We start from the raw sequence: 19,925 nt of genomic DNA, 5'->3' as shown, positions 1-19,925 counted from the left end.
ATAGTGACTTCATAGTCACCACCGGACACTGAGGCACGAGCCTGTCATAAACCTCGTTACCAGCTCCCCATCCTGCCCTCCGTTTAGCGGCTTCTCTGTGAGCCTGCAACCACTCCTCCCTGACCTTACCACCCCAGCTTCACCATAAGAAAGCTTGGATCATAATAGCAAATCACTATAATAAAGCCTTTGTGCCACTTTCAGTGACGCTGACTCTTTGATCCACATTCATTTTCACTTTATTGGATTTTTTTTCTCTCATAATAGTGTAGTGGCTAACCTAACATCTTGTTTTGGCAGTTTTAGAATCGGCTTGTCTAGTTAAAACACACCGGGCTATGTTCCTCGATCGTGTATGTAAAACTGTTCAGCTTGGTGGCTGGCAGTTTTTAGTAGGTTGTCTTCATATTCAGAAAGTGTTCTTTTTAAATATCCGAGGCTACTGTGTTCTACTCAGATAAAAGCATTCTTTGTATGAACCTTGAGTTTCTTTCAGTTCATGTTTCGGAAATTAACTTTTTGTTGCTTTAGGTACTGGGATGTCTTTCAGTGTTTAAGCTTAATGTTTCTCTCTGTGATGGTTCATTTTATCCAGCAAGTTGGTGAGGCTATAACATCTAGTTGTTTGGCCCAACACAGGTCAAGATGTTGCCAATACCTGTAATCTGTAGATCTTAAACAGATTATCCTCATTAACGTGGCCAGGCCCCATCTATTCAGCTGAAAGGTTTAGGAGCAAAGATTCAGGCTTTCTTACAAGCAGCAATTCTGTCTGAAGACTCTAATATAGAAATCCTGCCTGCCTTCTCGGCCCAGTGGCTGTCTCTTAAACCTTTCGGATCCCAGAATGCAAAATCAACTCTTACTGTCTGTCTGTCTACTGTCCAGATCTCAGTCCAGGCAACCTTGAGCCAATCCCTTGAAATCATTACCACCACCCTCTCCCCTTTCCTGGTATTTCTCTGATGAACCCTAATGCCTTCCCAAGAACACTGCAAACAAATAAATGTCTTGCCCTGATATACTGCATGGTATGGTGGAAAACATGTGGCTCTGAAGTCAGACCAGAGTTTACTATGGCCAAGTGACTAGGATTGCAAGCTGACTGCTAATCTTAGGAAAACACCGACTGCATACAGAATGCCTACCAGGGTTCTTGACTCAAACAGGTACATTAATATACCTCACTGGAGATGTACTGTTGTTTATTGGTAACTCTTATTATTATTAACTAAACACTTTAATGTTATTAAATGTGGTATATTTTGTTCAACACAAATCTTACCAGTATTAGCTTTGTGTAGAGGTACTCAAATGGGTTTTTTGTTGTTAAGAGAGCATTTCACTATGTAGTCTGCCTGGTTTTGAGCTCACTACGGTGCCTGAGCTGACCTTGAACTCCTCATCCTGCTGCCCTAGCTTTCTAGGAGCTGTGATTACAGGTGTGTGCCACCACCGGCATGCACAGTAGATGTGGAGGTTAGGTCTTGGGACTTATCTATACAGGTGTAGGGCAAGTTTGTTTCTGTGAGTCTGCCTCCGATTTAACCAACTGTCTGATAAGAATTTTTCTGAAGAGTAAACGGGCAGAGGTGCTCAGCATGATTCCAAATGAGATGCTAAATACATCTACTCCATGGTAAGGGAGTAATTAGGATTTCAAAGATAGTGAGATCGGTTGCTGCCGAGCTATGTTAGCGCGTCATCATCTGGTGAAGACAGGTTCCACAGTCCAGAGGGGGCCATGCAACATGACGAAGACCAGGCAAGTAGAAAGTACACAGGGCACGCAGTTTAAATAATAAGAAAATACCTTTGTCCGTTTATCTGATCATGCCCAGGCTCAGCACTGAGCTTCCAAAGGCCTGACACCTTGCCAATGATCGGCTCAAATAGCTGGGAGACTAGATGCCCCTGAGCAATGATCCAAATTAATTTTGCAAGCAGGGGAAGAGATTGTTCAAGTTGAAGTATCTGATGCCGAAAGCATCAGAAACAGCTCCCGTGGAAAAGGCTTTGGCGATCTGGGGCAGGAACTTCAAAGACCAAGCAAACTATGCCCTCATTTCACCGAAATAGGTGAAGAGCTATTTCCAACATCCTAAACAGCAAAAGCTAACTAAGGAGGAGCTAGAGGAGCTCCGGGATTCTTGTCCCCCTTTGTCTTCTCAATATTGTCGCTTCTCATCTCTTAACCTTGGGCTGTAGAATTTTACTTTTCTCCATCCAAAGACCCTCCTGCTTACTCAAAGAGTTGTTGGACCCTCACTCCGTCCTGGAAGCCCCGATGGCCTGGGGCCTCACCTGCTAAGGCAAGCCAGTGGAGCCACGCCTTGCTAGGGCCAGGGCGGTGACGCAAGGGAGGACCGTGCCCCGCCGGGGGTCTGCTGACGTCACCGCCGCCGCGGTCTCCCGCGGGGCCCTAGCCCGGGAATTCCAGAAGGGAAAGCGCGCGCAGCGAAGGCGCCCGGTGCCCTGGGCTTTTTCGGGGGTCTGCCGGACCTGCGGCGTAGACCGAACAAACTCCTGGTGCGTGCGCCCGAGGATGCGCTCGCTCCTTCTCCCGTTTCAACACTGCTGCGCACGCGCCGCGGGTTGCGGGGAGGCGGGAGGAGCCGGAGCTGCGCGGGGCGCGGCACCGGCCGGACGCAGGCAGGCAGCCCCGGCCCCGGCCCCGGCCCCGGCCACACCGGCGGGCTCCCGGGGCGCTGCGGCGGCGCGGCGTCGTGACGTCACGGTGGCGGCGGCGGCCGTGGTTGGCGCAGGGGTCTGCCGCTGCGAAGTGTGAAATTACGCCCGGCTCGCGCCGGCGGCGGCGGCGGAGTGGAGTGAGGCTCGGGGGAGGGGAGAGGAGAGGAGGGGCAGGGCTCCGTGGGCCGAGCTGCTCGCTGTTCGCTGCTCCCCGCGCCGGTGCGCGCCGCGGAGCACCGGGGCTGCGGGTTCCCCCATCAGCGCCGTTCTCCCCCTCCCCCGGCGGCGGCCTCCGACTGCAGCCGTTCCCGCCGCCAGCAGCGCGGAGGGCTGGGAGGTGTCTGCGGCCGCCGAGCGCTCGCCCTCCCGTCCGCCCCGCGCGCGCCTCGGCCCCGGGTCCCCGCGGCGCGGCCCCCTCGCAGTTCACGGGGGCCGGGCGGGCGGGCGGCCGCGGAGTGGCGGGCGCCGAGCGGTTGGCAAAGCGGGCGTGTTCAATGGAAGTATGCTACCAGCTGCCGGTGCTGCCCCTGGACAGGCCGGTTCCCCAACACGTCCTCAGCCGCCGAGGAGCCATCAGCTTCAGCTCCAGCTCCGCGCTCTTCGGCTGCCCGCATCCCCGGCAGCTCTCGCAGGTAACCGTAGCCTCGGGGGGCCCGCACCGGCGGCTCCGCGCTTTTGTCTTCCCCTTGGAGGAACCCGGACCTTTGTCCCTGGCTCTTTGTCGGCTGCTCTGCCCATCCGAGGTCCGTTCACCCTCGGCTGTGCGCCATGCCCCCCCAGCCTCTGCGACGCCCCCCCCCCCGCCCGGTGCTAGCCCATCACGCCCGCCCCTAGCCCTTGCAAGCCGTGACTTTGTCCTCCCTCCTTTCTCCGTCCCTCCTGCAAGTGGGGCCTCCTGTCCCTTGGCGGTGACCCGGAGCACACCTGTTCTCGCCCCCGCCCCTCCGTCCTTCCCCCGTTCCCCCTTCCTCCCCCACACCTGTGCGTGGTGGTGGGGTTGCTGCCTCGCAGTGCTGTGCTGGTCCTGAAGTCCTCAGAACAACGAGGCCTAGATGTCCCATGGTGGTCCTCGCCCGAGCTGCTTCCTTTTAGCGGATGGGCCTAGGTGTCTGGAACTGGTGTGCAAAGTTGATGGTTGTGAATCAGTTTTCCCACTCGATAAAGGGAGTTTTTAGGAGAGAAACCACGGATGAGTGTTCACAAAAGACTTTGTTTCTGATGGTCCACACCATTTGGTCCTGAAGATTTTTTTTTTTTTCTGTGAAGTCCTTGCCTCAACTCCACAGTTAGGCTAATTTTGGTTGCCAGATTTAGAATAAAGAGACACACGAATTTTACTTTGTTTACGTATGAACTCGGTGCCCTCGGTGCCTGTCCCCTTAAGTTCTCAGTTTATTAGATTACTCTTGGGGTGGGTACTGGGGGAGTGCCCTTAGGGTCTCTCACTTGCTAGACTCCCAAACAGTAATTCGTTAGTGTGTTAGTTTATGACAGGGCCTTTCTAAATTCTCCAGTCTTGCCTTTGACTCATGGCCCCCCTACTTCAGACTTCAAGTAGCAGGCCTGAGCCATCACACTGGCTCCCAGGATCATTTTGTAAAATAGAGTTTTCCCATTTTTGCTGTTACTTAGTATTACCTTTTACAGTAGCTTTTTTTCTCTCCTCAATTATATTGTATCACAAGAAAGGTGTTTTTGATAACAGGCAGTATGGACAGTATCTTTTAAAAATTTGCTTTTACCAGCTCTCCACTAAATCCTACTTTGTCTTTTGTTTGTTTGTTTTTGCTTTGTTTTGTTTTGGCCTGCAAGGTAGAGCAAGAGGGTCCATGTGAATTTCTCTTTGAGGAATTCGTATTTGCTAAAGATCAGACTCTTGAAACAAGGTGGTATGCTAATGAATTCAGTGTGAAATACTAAGTGGAATTTCAGTTACTGTTTTTGTTACTTTGAAGGGTAGTTTGTGAATTGTATTTTTACTATTGCTTAACACATTTTAAAGTTCCAGAATTTGAAAGATATTAAAGCACTGGTGAGGAAGTTTTTAATAATAGTAATTAAAAGACTTTGATGGAAGTAACTTTTTAATTTCTAAAAGTAACTTTTTTAATTTCAGCAGACATGACAAACACCCACTTTCAGTTACATATAAATAGTAAAGGCAACCACTTCATATAAAGATATAATATGTCTTATGCGTTCCTGATTCCTGAGGAGGAAGGAGAGGGAAGATTCCAAGGATGGAAAGCCAGCTTGATCCTAAGGGTTTTACCTAGCATCTTAATTAACCCACAAAGACCAATTTAAGCTCCTTTTTTTTCTTTCCTTATCCCTAGACCATGGTTCAAATGGGTGATGGAATTCTAAATCTATAACTGTGGCAAATGAAGCAAACACTACACAACTACACGTATTTTACTTGCTCTTAAAAGTTCTAAACAGTTTTCAGATCTCTAAGAGTATGTTGGAATGCTTCAGGATTGAGGTGGAAGACTTTCCTTAGTGAATACTGTTCTCTTGTCAGCGTAGCTCAGTGCTAAGGGGTTATGGCCTCATCCAGAGGCTGAGGTGAGTATGTTACGATTATCAAGGCTTAACGAATCGCTTGAGAGGAAGGCACGTATTGGTACTGAGTGCTCTGGGCATAGGTAGGACTGTGTCATAGGGGAGGGAGGGAGGGAGATATCCCTGAAGTCCCAGCTCTTTAAAAGAAGCGTTTGGGTGACTTACCAGCTTCAGTCCCTTGAATCTGCAGTTTCTAAGCTTATGGTTACAGAACTTGGCAGAAGCTCAGGTGGCTTTGTAATTTTATTTAAGAGACTTACTTTTTTTCTTAGTTACTAAGTAGAATTTTAATTACAATTCTTTTATTTTAAAATATGTTCAAAACTAGCTATCATTTCAGTTCTTTATTTTCAATACAGTACTGAAGCCCAGCTCATTGTAGGAAATTATTAATATTTTAATGAATGAATAGATGAATCTACCTCAGGCCAAGCTGAGCATCACTTTTAAATATGAAACTGTGAGGAGATCAATGTACAATAATGGGTCATTTATCCAAAATTTAGGTTCAAATATGTAATTAAAGACTTAAAAAATGATCCAGACAACGAGCAGAAAAAAATTCTGACCAGGTAGCAAAGGCACTTGATGCCGGATCATAGGAGAGACTTGCCTCCGTAGTGGTCCTCAGACTTACACACTGAGCTGTAGCATGGAGATGCACACATGCGCGTGCGCGCGCGCACACACACACACATATACACACACATACATATACATACACACACACTTGTAGTTAAAACTTAAAACAAGACCGAGCAACCAACTCAGGTTTGGGCATCATCTCAAAGACTGTGAGGTTGAGCAGACTTCTCTAAGTAGCAGGAAATTTAAAATGGAATTACAAGCAGCTACAGGCCGTTAACCCCGCTAGAAGCACAAGTTGACAGCTGTCATACCACAAGTCAGGCATATGAAAAATTCTCCCAAGCTAGCCAGATTTTTAAAGGCACTGTGGCGATGCTCAGCTTAGGGACTTGAGTGTTGTATAACAAAGTGATTAGCCAAAAAAAAAAAAAAAAAAAAAAAGCTGCACAGCATCAGATTTTCCAAGTTGAAAGATTTATGCTGTAAAGATCTGTGTGCCAGTTAATGTTTTGTAGTCGAATGCTAAAGCTTACCTGGAGGACTCAGCTCTGCAGGCACTGTGCTTTTTTAGGCAGAGACATTGACATTGTATGTTGTCATAGGTTACTTTTTCAAACAGCCAAATCAAGATTCTTGAATTATTTGAAGAGTGAGCATAATACATGTATTCTACGCGTTGCCATTTTGGATCCTGTTGCATAGAGGAGTTTAAACATTAGTCTTTCAGAACAAAGTTCGTATCTGAGAAGAAAGAAGGCATGACTTGTGCTCTCTTCACCATTGATGTTTTACGTACTTGTGGTCCAATAAATGTGAAAGTTAAGGTAGTGTGTTTGTGGGGGTGCTAGAGCACTGCACTCGGGGTACAGGGGGCTTAGTCAGATTGGGAGGTTGTGCTGGCTAGTTTTACATCAGCTCACACAAGCAAGAGTTACTTGGGAGGAGAGAACCTCAGCTGAGAAAATGCCCCCACCAGATTAGCCTGTGGGCACCTTGCAGTGCATTTTTCCCCCTTTGGTCTAGCTCACTCTAGGTTGTGCCACCGTTGGGCTGGTGGTGTAAGTGAAGCAGGCTGAGCAAGCTATCAGAGTAAGCCTGGCCTGCCTTCATCTGCTCCTGCCTCCTGCTCTGGCCCAGCCTCCCCAGATGATAGACTGCCAATCCAATTGCTTTGGTCCTAGTGTTTTATCATAACAATAAAAATATAACTAAGGTAGAGGCATAGGAACAAGTTTTATTTGGGTCAGCAATTTGAGGTTTAACTTTTAAAATATAATAGAAGTGTGTTTTAACCCAACAAAGTATTAGGTTACAGAATATGATTATAAGCTATTGTATGTTGCCTTACTGTGTGTCACAGCTAGTCAAGGACTCACAGTGTACTTCAGGTTGACCTCAAACCTGTAGGCTTCCTGCCTTTGCGCTCAAAATGGTTGGATCAATACCACAATGAGTCAACTTTGATGTCTCATTTAGAATTCTTGTGTCATCTCCCCTCAACCTACAACACACCACACACACACCCGCCCCCGTTTTAGTTGTTTGAGACAAGGTCTCAGGTAGCCAGGCTAGTCTTGAACTCATTATATAGGTGAGGATTTTGAACTTCTGACGTTCTGGAATTACAGGTGTGCTACACTGTGAAAAATCTTTTTTTTTAAAGATACTGTTTTATACAAAAAAAAAAAAAAAAAAAAAAAAAAAAAAACCAACAAACTCTTAAAGATACAGAACACTTACCAGCCTCCTTGTGTTAGATGCTAGAAAATATTAAAGACTCATAGTTTAAAAAGAAAGCTACTTTGATCTTGCTGTCCTAAACCTTTTTTTTTTCTTTCTTTTTCCTTTTTACCCTCTTTACACAGATTGAGGGGAGAAAAAATATCTGTTGAGTAGTTAGCATATTGGAGTTGTCAGATGTGATGGAACACCTAGGACCCTGGAATAAACTGGGGTAACCCAGAGTAGCTGCTGTTAACCTTTAGGCCAGGAGTTGAAGATTAAGGAGAAGTTTCTAGACCAGTTAGTAAATGTAGGGGGAAGTGGTAAGAGGGTGCACTGTGTAGAGAGATCTGTACCCCAAACTCTCCAGTGTGGTGTCACTATATGATTGTCACTAACTGCAGAGGTAGTGGTGCGTGGTGCGCAGTCGAAATGTGGGCGTGACATCTGAGTTTTAATGAAACAACCGCAAAGCAAGCGTACAGGTCGTTGCTTACTGACGGTAAGCGGGCGTCAGGTTGATGGGTCAGCAGCACATTCTTCAAATGTTGAACATTTTCTGTCAAGCTTTTGGGGTTTTTTTGTACCTGAACTCCCTTTAATAGATGCCCTCGTGCATGCTAGAGTGAGTCTTTGAATCACTAGATCCTGTCAAAAGGTGAGAACATGGCTTTGGCTTCCTGTACAGACTCTGCTCTTTCATCGTCATTCTCCTCGCCACTCCTGTGCCGCCGGACATCGTAAATATTTGCTCCTGTTGTAGATGGGCTGCACCTGGGTTTGTTCTGATTATAGTAGAGTGAGAGTGCGTGGTTTTCTCGGGTGTTGTTTGCACTGTTGCATTTTCCTAGTGAAATTCCCTTTGTATGTCTTGTAATCCTTTGTACCTACTCCTGACCCCACATCAGTTTGTAAGTGTGCATTATGGGAAATTATCGCTAACACTGACTCTTCACAAAGCTACCCATGAGCGCTGATAGGCGATGGACGACGCTCAGTTGGTAAGCGACCTGCACTGCCCTGCACTGCTGCTTTTGCGGTTGATACAAGGATTCTGCTTTAAAGCCTTTGAGCAGAAGGTTTTGATTGCTGCTCCATGGCTCCACCTTCTGGTAGAGACGGGTCTTAGTCTTTTAAAACCTAGTGGCTTAACTTGGTAACCTGAGTTCAAGCAAAGCCTACACTACTCAAAGTTTTGAATAGGCTAAAATACAGCTTTGGGCCATTAAGGGTACTTGGAAAATGGTGTTTAATAAAGAGACATTGTCCTTGCTTCAATAATAAAATAATAATTACTGCTCATTATATAATTCATTTTGGGTAAAACCTCCATGTTTGAGTCTTTAGCTGATGCTTTTAATCTTTTTAACTGTTCTCTGTAAAGTAAGTGGCGTTACTCCCGTTGTGCCCAGTAGTATAGGGCTGTTAAGTGCCCTGATAGAGGCGTCTCTGTCCCAGCTGCCTTACTCCGTACTGACTCACCCGCCTCAGCTATGAAGAAGGTAAGCAGACTGTTGTCAGGAGTTTAGGTTCATGGATTATGAGTTTTGGTGGCCTATGAATATGAGTAAAGAAGATGGATTTGCGCGGTTTGGTCACTCTGGCTTCTCCAAGTGTGTGGGAAGGGCTTCATTCTGGGGACCATGTCCTAAGAAAGGTATAACTTAAGTTATGCTCTTAGTGACCCAGGGTAGCAGGAGACCGAAAACCACTCTGTTTGACGGGTGACTAAAGAAGTCAGAGGCAACTGTATTTGGAGGGGAAAGGACACTACTTTCACCCAGCAGGAGCTGTCGCGGGTGGACATGGCTGTGCGGGGTGGTAGGGGATAGTAGAGCCTTCTAGCATCTGCAAGGCTGTCTTGTGAGTGAGAGGAGGAGAAAGACAGACCTGGATCTGTATTCCCCAGTTGTTGCTCCCTCTTTGCACTTTGTGTCACATGTCTCTAATGTAGAGAAAACGTAAGCTTCAAGTTGTTCAAGCTGGGTTTGGGAGTGACTTGAAACTCCAGGTCTGGGTGACTTAAGTCTGTGTGTTCGTCTCTGCTTCATTTTACCACACGTGATAGCATGTGTCTTAGTTACTTTTCTGTTGCTGTGAAGAGACACTATGACCACAGCAACTTATAAAAGAAAGCATTTAATTGGGGTCTTGCCTACAGTTTGGGAGAACGAGTCTATGACCACCGTGCTGGAAGTTGGCAGCAGGCAGGCTGGCAGACATGGCCCCGGAGCAGTGGCTGAGAGCAGAGACCGCCTGGCCTACCCCTCTGACACACTTCCTCCAAAAGGCCACACCCCTTAATCCCCCCTAAACAACTCACCAGCTTTAATATCTAAGCCTATGGGGGAGAAGGGGCATCTTCATTGAAACCAGCACAGGGTGTTGCTGAGTGTAGATGGCGTTAAGACACTGGAGGGCTGTCGGGGCGGGGGGGTCTTGATACAGCACTTTACTACTTTAATACTGACTTTAACTGGAGCTTCTAATTCTTACAAACTGTAAGATACGAGAGTGTCTGCTGAGCTCGGAAGTCTAGCCTATCTGGAGCATCTCGCTGAACTTTAAAAGGTACTGTCCCTTTTAAAGTTTTAATAACTTTCTCATTATTAGTCTGGCTTGTTTTAGCTTTTAAATTTACAATTTTTAGAAATAAATTGAAGGTTGTATTTATGGAATAGTATTAGTTGTGATCTATTGTGTGTCTCTCCAGAGTGACAGTTGAATTAAATAAAATGCTTACTAAGTTAATGCTTTTACTTAAGAATTTACTTTTAGGACTCTATCTGGAGTTATTAGAATTAGAAATGCTGATAAAGATTAATTGTCAAGGATATTTATCCCATTATTTGTCATTATGAAAAATTAGGAGCAACAGATAATTTCTAAATGGCTAAGTACAGTTTTCTTGTTATGGAATACAGTGATTAAGTCCTTTCTGCTTTGTAGAACTGAAGGCATAATAACTTGGATCACATACAGTGAAATACATTTAATATTTTTCTTACTTTTTCTAATGTGTAACTACTAAAATGCATTGAAGAATATTTTTGTGGGTAAAATGCTTTAAAACATAATTAAATGAAGAAAACTTGAGTTGTCCTAGAATTTCCCAATTAACCTTAAAAAAAAAAAAAAAAAAAAAAAAAAGAATCACACAAAGACACGTGCTTGTAAGAAAGAAAAAGCTAGCTATAGCTCCAAATGTTAACTGTCTCAAGATGATGAAATTTAAATAATTTCTATTTTTTATTTAGAAGTTTACATAATCAATTTATGTTTTATCAGCGTGTCAGTTAATAGAATCTTCTTTTCTGTTCAGTATTTAGGAGTGAAAAAAAGTGATGCCAGTTGCTTTCGGGTGAGATTGCTGGCAGGTAGAGTGAGCATCACAGTGATGATGATGGGGATAGTGCCTTCCCAGATGCTTGAGCATCACAGTGAGTGATGATGGGGACAGTGCCTTCCCAGATGCTTGAGCATCACAGTGATGATGATGGGGACAGTGCCTTCCCAGATGCTTGAGCATTACAGTGATGATGATGGGGACAGTGCCTTCCCAGATGCTTGAGCATCACAGTGAGTGATGATGGGGACAGTGCCTTCCCAGATGCTTGAGCATCACAGTGAGTGATGATGGGGACAGTGCCTTCCCAGATGCTTGAGCATGAGAGGGCAGGGAGCCTTGATGAGTGAGGTCAGATGAGCATCACAGTGAGTGATGATGGGGATAGTGCCTTCCCAGATGCTTGAGCATCACAGTGATGATGATGGGGACAGTGCCTTCCCAGATGCTTGAGCATCACAGTGATGATGATGGGGATAGTGCCTTCCCAGATGCTTGAGCATCACAGTGAGTGATGATGGGGATAGTGCCTTCCCAGATGCTTGAGCATCACAGTGATGATGATGGGGACAGTGCCTTCCCAGATGCTTGAGCATTACAGTGATGATGATGGGGACAGTCCCTTCCCAGATGCTTGAGCATCACAGTGATGATGATGGGGACAGTGCCTTCCCAGATGCTTGAGCATCACAGTGTTATCAGGAGAATGGACTCCTCTGCTTCCTTCCAGTTCACTGTTTTATAGTTCTCTGCTTGTGTAGCCTTTGGTTGCTTGTATACCTTTGGTCGCTATACAGTAGTTTCCACCCTGTGTGGGAGAGGCTGAGAAATAACATGAAATTCTTGTTGGGAATAAGAGCTGTGCCATCACAGCTGGTAAGATGGCCACCAGCAGAAGAGGAGGAGTGGTCAGAGCCTGTGGATCTGCAAGAGCAAGAATCCTGTGGGAAGAAGTAGACAACAAGCTTTCCCTCCCTCCTCCCTCCCTCCCTCCTTCCCTCCCTTCCTCCCTCCCCTGTCTTCTGCTTACTCTTTTGTTCTTTGCAGTTCTGGCAGTTGAAGCCAGGGCCTCACACATGCCAGACAAGAGCTGCACGTGGCCTGCATCCTCCAGGGTGGCTGCTCCACTCAGCATTTGGGAGTCGGTCCAGGGGAGGCAGTGGAGGGAGACAGGTCAGGCCTCGTGGTAGATTTAGACCCTCACTGCGCACAGACTCCAGAGAGTGCCATCCAGGTTTCAGTATCTGTCAGTGATAAAATGTTCTGTCTCTCACTTACTTCACAACTTAAAATGTGTATTGTTAAATTTTAAGTGTATAACAGTTGAACATTCTTCATCCATTAAAAGCACATGAGCAATTCATGACTTTGTCAACTTTGTATTTCCCTTTCTCCCTGAACTCTTAACTGTCTGTAGGTGTTATTATCCCAGTGTATCCGTTTAGACTTCAAAACATTTTTATTAATCATTCAATCATTTTTTCTGCAAATAAAGTGAGTAAACTTCCCCCATGAACTTAGTAAATGATAGTAATAAAAAGTGCTTGAGTTCCACCTAGTTCTGAATTCGAGAACACAGTTATCACATAAAAATGTTAAATTAGCTGTAATCCCTGTATCCTGAGGTAGAGGCGAGAGGATCAGGGGCTTATGGTCAGTCTCAGCTGCATAGTGAGTGTGAGGCTAGCCTGAGTCAGGACTGTCTCGCAGTAAAAAACCATGGAATACAACCTAGACTCCCTGAGTCCACAGGGCTGTGACAACTGCAGATTTATTTTGATCTGAGTTATTACTTCACTCCTGGCTAGTAGTAGAAGATTTAGAAACCATGAATCACGGGCTGGAGAGATGTGTCAGTGGTTAAAAAAAAAAAAAAGCACTGGCTGCTCTTACAGAGGTCTGAGTTCTATTCCCAGCTACCACATGGTGGCTCACAACCATCTGTAATGGGATCTGATGCCCTCTGCTGGTGTGCATGAAGACAAAGCACTCATGTACATAAAATACATAATAAAATAAATCTTAAAAAAAAAAAAGTGTGGTGATGCACATCTTTAATCCCAGCACTTAGGGAGGCAGAGAAAATGAGGCTGTGAGTTCGAGGACAGCCTAGGCTACAAAGTCCAAGACACACCAGGACTATACAGAGAAATCGTAGCTTAAAAAGAAGGAGGAGGAGGAGAAGAAGAAAGTGAATCACAAAATTTTAAATTAATAAAGTAAATTTTTGTCAGATGCGTTTTCAGTGGTACAGAAGGTTCCAATTTCATTCAGTTATTTCAACTATCCATTTATATTCACTAGAAAATATATGTAGCCGTGCATTGATTCTATTCCCTGTTTACCTTAATATTGAAAGTTCGTTAGCTTTTCATTGCTATAACAAAATATCATAAGCAACTTATAAAGAGAAAAGGTTTGGTTCACATTTTGCATATTTCAATTCATGGTCAGTTGGCTCTGTTGCCTTTGAGCCTGTGGTGAGACAGCCCATGTCTTAGCCAGAAGGTTAATAGAGGAAGACGCTGGTGACCCCACTGTTTCCTTTTTAAGAGTACACTGCCACTGACTTGAACACCACTTAAAGGTTCTGGCTGGGACAGCTCCAGCCTGTGAATCCATCCTTTACTGCCTAGAACTTAGAAGACTGTCAGATCCAACTGTGACCGATTTTTTTTTTTTTTTTTTTTTTTTTTTTTTTTTTAAAGACAAGGTTTCTCTGTGTAGTCCTGGCTGTCCTGGAACTCAAACTCAGAGATCCACCTGTCTCCACTCCCGAATGCTGGAATTAAAGGCCTGTGCCACCGCACCCAGCTCTGAAACCTGATTTTTAAATTTAGTAGATTGAGGCTAAAGAGATGGCTCAGTGGTTAAGACTACTTGCTAATTTTGCAAGTGACCACTCAGTTTCAGTTCCCAGCACCCATATGGCAGCTCTCAACTGTCTTAACTGCAGTTCTAGGAACTCTGATGGCCTCCATGGATAGCTGTCATGCGCGGGGTGCAAACATAAGGGTGTGCGCATGCACACACACACACACACACACACACACACACACACGTGTCAAAATACTCATGCACACAAAAGAAAAGTAAATATGTCTGGTGGTTTGACCAGGAGCGGCCCTATAGACTCGTGTGTTTGAATGTTTGGCCCATGGGGAGTGGCACTCTTATTAGGTGTGGCCTTAGTGGAGGAAGTCTGTCACTGTGAGGGTGGGCTCTGACATCTCCTGTGCGCAGGCTGCATCCAGCATAGAGCACCGTGCCCATGTGCTGCCTGGGGGCCTGGATGTAGAACTCTGAGATCCTCCCGCACCGTGTCTGCCGTGCTTCCCACCGTGATGGTAATGGGTTAGACCTCTGAACCTGTAAACCGGCCCAAGCTAAGTGTTCTCCTTCCTAAGAGTTACCTCTGCCACGGTGTCTCCTCACAGCAATACAGCCTTAACAAAAGCTGGCACCAGGAGTAGCGTATTGCTGCAATGGGCCTGGCCATGCTTTTGTTTGGAGGAATGTGGATTTGGAGACTTTGGATTAGGAAAGCAGTGCAATGTTTTAAGTAGAGCTTAGTGGGCCATCCTAGTAGAAGCATCAATGACATTGGTGCTGAGGGTGATTTTTTTTTTGAATAGTGGGGCCCTGACTCAAGTGGTTTCGAAAGAGGAGAACTTTAGTATGTTGCCTGGAGATCGTGCTTGTATATTTTGGTGAAGAATCTGGCTTGTAGAGTCTGCCTGAGGTGAGTGAAGAGATTTAAATAACTTGCATTGGCAAAGAAATCTCAAAACTGCCTAGTGTAGACTCTGATGGTAGTTCCCTCCTGTGAAGAGCATTTTGATAAAATGGAGCAAAGAAAAATACAAAATGTATGGTTCAAGTATTAAAGTGGCACCAGGAAGTGGAATGGAGGTAAATCCTATGTTCAGGGAAATAAACAGACCAGAGACATTAAAGGAATGGTGACTTTGGACACAATCCCACCCAGCTAAGCTTCCATTTTGTGAATAGGAGTTAAGGAAAGCTTAGGACCAGGTGTGGTAGCAAACACCTTCAATCCCAGCACTCAGGAGACAGAGGCATGCAGATCTCTGGTCTACAGAGCAAGTTCCATGACAGCCAAGTTTAGGCAGTGAAGGAAACCATAAAAAACAGAAAGCTGATGAAGATGTAATTGAGCAAGGGGCCATGTTCCAGCCCCGGCAAGCAGCAGAGCTTGGCATCTTCTGCTGTGTGGTTCTGTGTTCAGAGTCAAGGTCTCCGTGAAAGGGGTTATGGGATCTCCCTTCACGACTAAGGAAAGCCACTGAGGCCAGGTGTGTGTCTGGGGTGTCCCTGCATGGAAGCCCAGAGAGGCCATTGTGTGAACCTGTGAGGGTGAATGAATCCTGATTGCCTTGGAGACTCCAAGAGGTTAGGGATGCCAGGGCCATGGGATACCTGCCAAAGAAAGCTGCTAACAGGAAGTGGAACCAGCCAAAGAGAGAGAAGTGCGTTGCAGTTAACAAAGCTGAAAGCAGTTGGAGATCTGAGGAGCGCTTTGACATCGGACATGGAGATGCAGAGCTTGGAGTTTGCGCAGCTGGTTTTTGGTCTTGCTCTGATTTTGAGATTGGTAATGCATATCCTGTGCCATGGTATCTTCGAAGTATGTGGTCTGCTCTTTTATTTTTATTTTATAGGTTTTTGCAGTTAAGAGATTACATGAATCTCATAAGAGACTTTGAACTTTGGATTTTTAAACATTGTTGAGACCAGGATAGACTATGGGAACTTTTGAAATTGGACTAAATGCACTTATGTATAAGTCTACAAGCTATATATATATATATGTATAAGGCCGGGGAGTAGAATCTGGTCGTTTGAATAGACTCAGGTGTTTGAATGCTTGGCCCATATGGCACTCTAATGAGGTGTGGCCTTGTTGGAAGAAGTGTGTCTCTGTGGGGGTGGGCTTTACATACTGACAGACTTACATACTGTGCACCCAGTGTGTCACAGTCTCCTGCTGCCTGCAGATGAAGAGGGAGAACTCTCAGCCCCTTCTCCAGCACCATGTGTGCCCGCGCACAGCCATGCTTCCCGCCATGATGGTAATGAACTAAACCTCTGAAACTGTAAGGCAGCCCCAGTTAAACGTTTTTCCTTATGCGCGTTGCCTTGGTTGTGGTATCCCTTCATAGAAATAAAACCCTAACTGAGACAACATCTTTTTTAAAAATTGGTAGATCATAAGTATGCTGTATTTTAGTAATAGTACTTACTGTTCTGAGTTATATGTAATAGTGTCCCTTTTACCAACCATTTTGATTCTTTGTCAGCTAGCAATTAGATTTTCATGCAATTAATGACTTAGAAAAAGTCGTGACGCCTTGTGTTTGGTCTTACTGTTTTCTGCCTTGAATATTTTGAAATACTCTTCTGGTTCCCAGAGTGCTGTTAGACAAAACCGAAGACAATACTTACTGTTGACATACTTTTAAAAATTATTTTAATTTTGGGTTCCTTAAATCTCTTTCTCCTTACTTCATCCCAGTCCCTTCCAACACCCCAGCACCAAGTAGGGAAGAAAAGGCTAAGGTTGAGGGGCGTGTAGTTTTCCTCAGCTGCTTCACCTTCTCCTCAGACTGCGTCAACAGCAACCAGGAGCAGCAGGGGAAGCACCAGCAAGCAGCCTTCTTTCTCTGATCCCAGCCCGCCCCCCCCCCCACATACTCCCTCCCCCACCCCCCGCCGCAGTCTCTTTTTGGGTCTGGCTTTTATGCCCACTGACAAAAGACCACGCCCCTGCACGAGGTAGTTCCCCACTGACAAGCATCACTTGCCTTTTCAAGAGGCAGTTATCAGTTGTGGACAAACTGGAGCATCCCCCATATCCCACACTCAAGATTAAAACAAAAACATGTGTACATATAAACCAAAACTTCCACAACAGCTTTCTCCACAGGAAATTTCAAAACCAGCAGGTGTTAAGGCTTTCTCTTTTGGGGGCAGGAGATGGCTCAGTAGTTAAGAATGCCTGCTGTGCTTAGTCCTGAGGAATGTGGGTTGGATCCTAGCTCCTTTTCACTGTAGCTCCAAGTGACCGTGTGCCCCCTTCTGACCTGTGGGTATTTGTACACACATGTGCACACGAGTAACTTCATTAAAAAAATATCTTCTGAATAGCCTGAAAAGAGGAAGTAGTGAAAAGGGGGCAGGAAGTGCAAGCAAAGGAGAAGCAGTGTGCTGTGTCATCAGAATGGTTCTAGAACGTTATGCAGGTGGTGGGGAAGGGCACTGGCTACCAAGCCTGACAGCCTGAGGGTGATTGCCCACAACCCACATGGTGGAAAGAGAGAGCAAACTCCTGCAAACTCCCTTTGATTGTCACATGCGCAAGTATGCACAGACACAAACACACACAAAATAAATAATAAATAAGTACTTAAAAAAGAAAAAGGAGTGACAAGTCTTTAATACATAGATCAAGCATATGGTTAGAGAGCAATGATTAGAAAAAGTTAGAATGTAAACACCCAATTCTAAAAATAGCTCAGTTACTTTAAATTAAAATATTATCAGAGACAAAGCAAAGTCTCTGTATTCCTGAGCCTGGTTTTAACTGTAAATATACGTGAATTTTATTCAAGTGGACAAATGTTCTTCAGTCTCTTCACGTTTAGAAGTTTTACCATAATTAATTTTTTACCATGGTTTTTATTCTTAGAGAATCCCATATAATATATCTTGATTATATTCACCCACTCCTCCCGAGAACACTTTCCCCTCCCCCCATGCCCTTTGTGGGTTGTGGGGTTTGTTTTGTTTTAAGTTTACCTCCTCATGCTCCGGCCTGTAAACTCTTGCTCTCCAGTCCCCATGGTGTTCCCTAAGCAGTCAGTGTAGGCATGTCTTGTAATGTATTAGTTGGCTGGGCAGCACACAGTCAGTTGTTTTCCTCATGGTGGCCAGCTGTGGCTTTCTGTAATGATCTCTGTCCTCTGCAAAAAGCAATTCTTTGGTGGGGAGTGAGAGTTTCACTTCCTGTGGGCGTAAGGAGAAGTTCTTAGAATACAGCTAACTTTTCAGGAGAACTGGATGCTCCAGGTTCTCCTCGGTTTCCTGACCTAACCAGCCACTGGTAGTTGGCTAAACTTCCAGTGTCAGATAGGAATTCCCTCCTGTTGAGCAGGCCTTGAGTCCAGTTAGGTTTCAGTACCCCCAGGATGTTAATGCTACTGTTGCACCTTTTAGATTCTGTTGCCAGGCTGGTTGTTGTGGCTTGCTGATGCTACAGCATAGTCCTATTGATGGCTTCTCTCCCTTGGCAGGTTGTGTGGCTCCTCCAATGCAGTGTGAGCCTGTCCTTAGTGAGGGCAGGTTGTGTGGCTCCTCCAGTGCAGTGTGAGCCTGTCCTTAGTGTGGAGACTTCCAGGCCATATCCAGATAGATTTCTCTAGATCCTGTGTCCAAAGTGTGTAGTGTCTTCAGCAAAGACTGAAAAATGGCGTTTTCTGGAAAGTATCAAGGGCAACAGCAATGTCTACATTGTTTTGAGGTCTCTGGAACTCTCCTGAGCAACAACTCAAGACGTTTCCTATGCCTGGGCCTGAAGCATTGCTAGCTTATGGTGTTTTGCAGGAGCATTGTCAATCTTAATTGGAGTATCTTCAATTAAACAACATATATGCATAAGGGTGTTTGTGGCGGGGGGGGTGGGGGGGGGAGGGAGAGAGAGTGGTTGTCATTTTAAGCAAGCTCTTCCAGAGTACCTGGCTTTAATGTCCAGCACCCACATCATCTGTAGCTCCAGTTTCAGAGGAACCAGCACGCTCTGAACTCTGTGGGTGCCAGCATGTAGGTGCTATATGGACATCCATACGAAACACACACACACATAAAATTTAAGAAACCAGGATCCTAAAGAAGAAAAAATATATAGTGAGATTTAGGAAAGTCAGTTGTCCGGTAGTTGCAGAGCTGCAAATGGAGTGTCTAGGATTTGAACTGAGCTCTTTCCAGCTGAGTTTTCTATGCTGTGCTGGTGTGGTGGGCTGCTGTGGTGGGGCTGCAGGAGGCTGTGACGGGGGCTGCGGGAGGCTATGGTGGGGTGTGGGTCTGGTGGGAGCTGCAGGAGGCTGTGGTGGGGCTGCAGTGGGGGCTGCAGGTGGCTATGGTGGGGCTGCAGTGGGGGCTGCAGGTGGCTATGGTGGGGCTGCAGGTGGGACTGTGGGTCTGGTGGGGGCTGCAGGGAGGCTGTGGTGGGGCTGCAGTGGGGGCTGCAGGTGGCTGTGGTGGGGCTGCAGTGGGGGCTGCAGGTGGCTATGGTGGGGCTGCGGTGGGACTGTGGGCCTGGTGGGGGCTGCAGGAGGCTGGATGCTGCAGAGCTGCTTCTCTGGGTGAGTAGTAAGTGTAAACCTGGAGTGAGGATAGGAAGCTGCCCCTCTGAGATGTAAATAGCAATGCTTGTTATTGGTTTCTATAAGAAGAATTGGGTGATATTTAAATGGAACTTTATAAAGTAACTCAGATTTCAGGGGCTAGGGTTAGTGTGTGCTTATTATAAAACTCAAGGCTATAAAAAATTGAAAAAGAAGAACATCACCCACAGTTCTACCACCCAGAGATAACCACTGTTAGCTCCTGTGCTAAAATCCTACTCATCTGTTTCCCAGCAGTGTGTGGGATTTTTTTTAATGCTTTGCCAGTATTTCTAGTTTCTGTTTCTTAGATTTTGTTGGTGTTAAACTTGTAATAGATGCTTTATACTAATTACTGTGTATCTTCTGTTACTTGTTTATTTATTGCCTGCATTTGTTGGAGTTTTAGCATAGCCATTAAATGAATTATTGAATGCTTTTATGTTGAGAAGGGCCATTTTGTCATGGTTGTAATAAACTTCAATTTTTTATATCTTAATTTTAATATAAGGGCATTCTACTTCTATAGATAAGTTTATCTACTAAGTCTTAAGTCTCTGTAGTGATGTAATAACAGGAGCAAGTTTATTATTAATAAAAGTTTTAGTGTT

The 19,925-nt window shown here is 45.4% G+C and overlaps 1 protein-coding gene across 1 annotated transcript in view; it reads left to right on the top strand.

Annotated features, from left to right (window-relative positions):
- Positions 1-3,127: 3,127 nt before the first annotated feature.
- Pde7a (phosphodiesterase 7A) overlaps positions 3,128-19,925 on the top strand; it is a 77,291-nt gene continuing 60,493 nt past the window's right edge. Inside the window, 1 exon segment of the mRNA XM_051172651.1 lies at positions 3,128-3,323. Coding sequence (XP_051028608.1) covers positions 3,186-3,323 — 138 coding nt within the window. The 5' untranslated portion in view covers positions 3,128-3,185.

This window comes from Acomys russatus, chromosome 31 (genome assembly GCF_903995435.1).
Source record: "Acomys russatus chromosome 31, mAcoRus1.1, whole genome shotgun sequence".
In the NCBI taxonomy this organism is placed as follows: Eukaryota; Metazoa; Chordata; class Mammalia; order Rodentia; family Muridae; genus Acomys; species Acomys russatus.
Note: the sequence above shows the minus strand (reverse complement) of the source record. Positions and strands in the feature narration are given on the sequence as shown.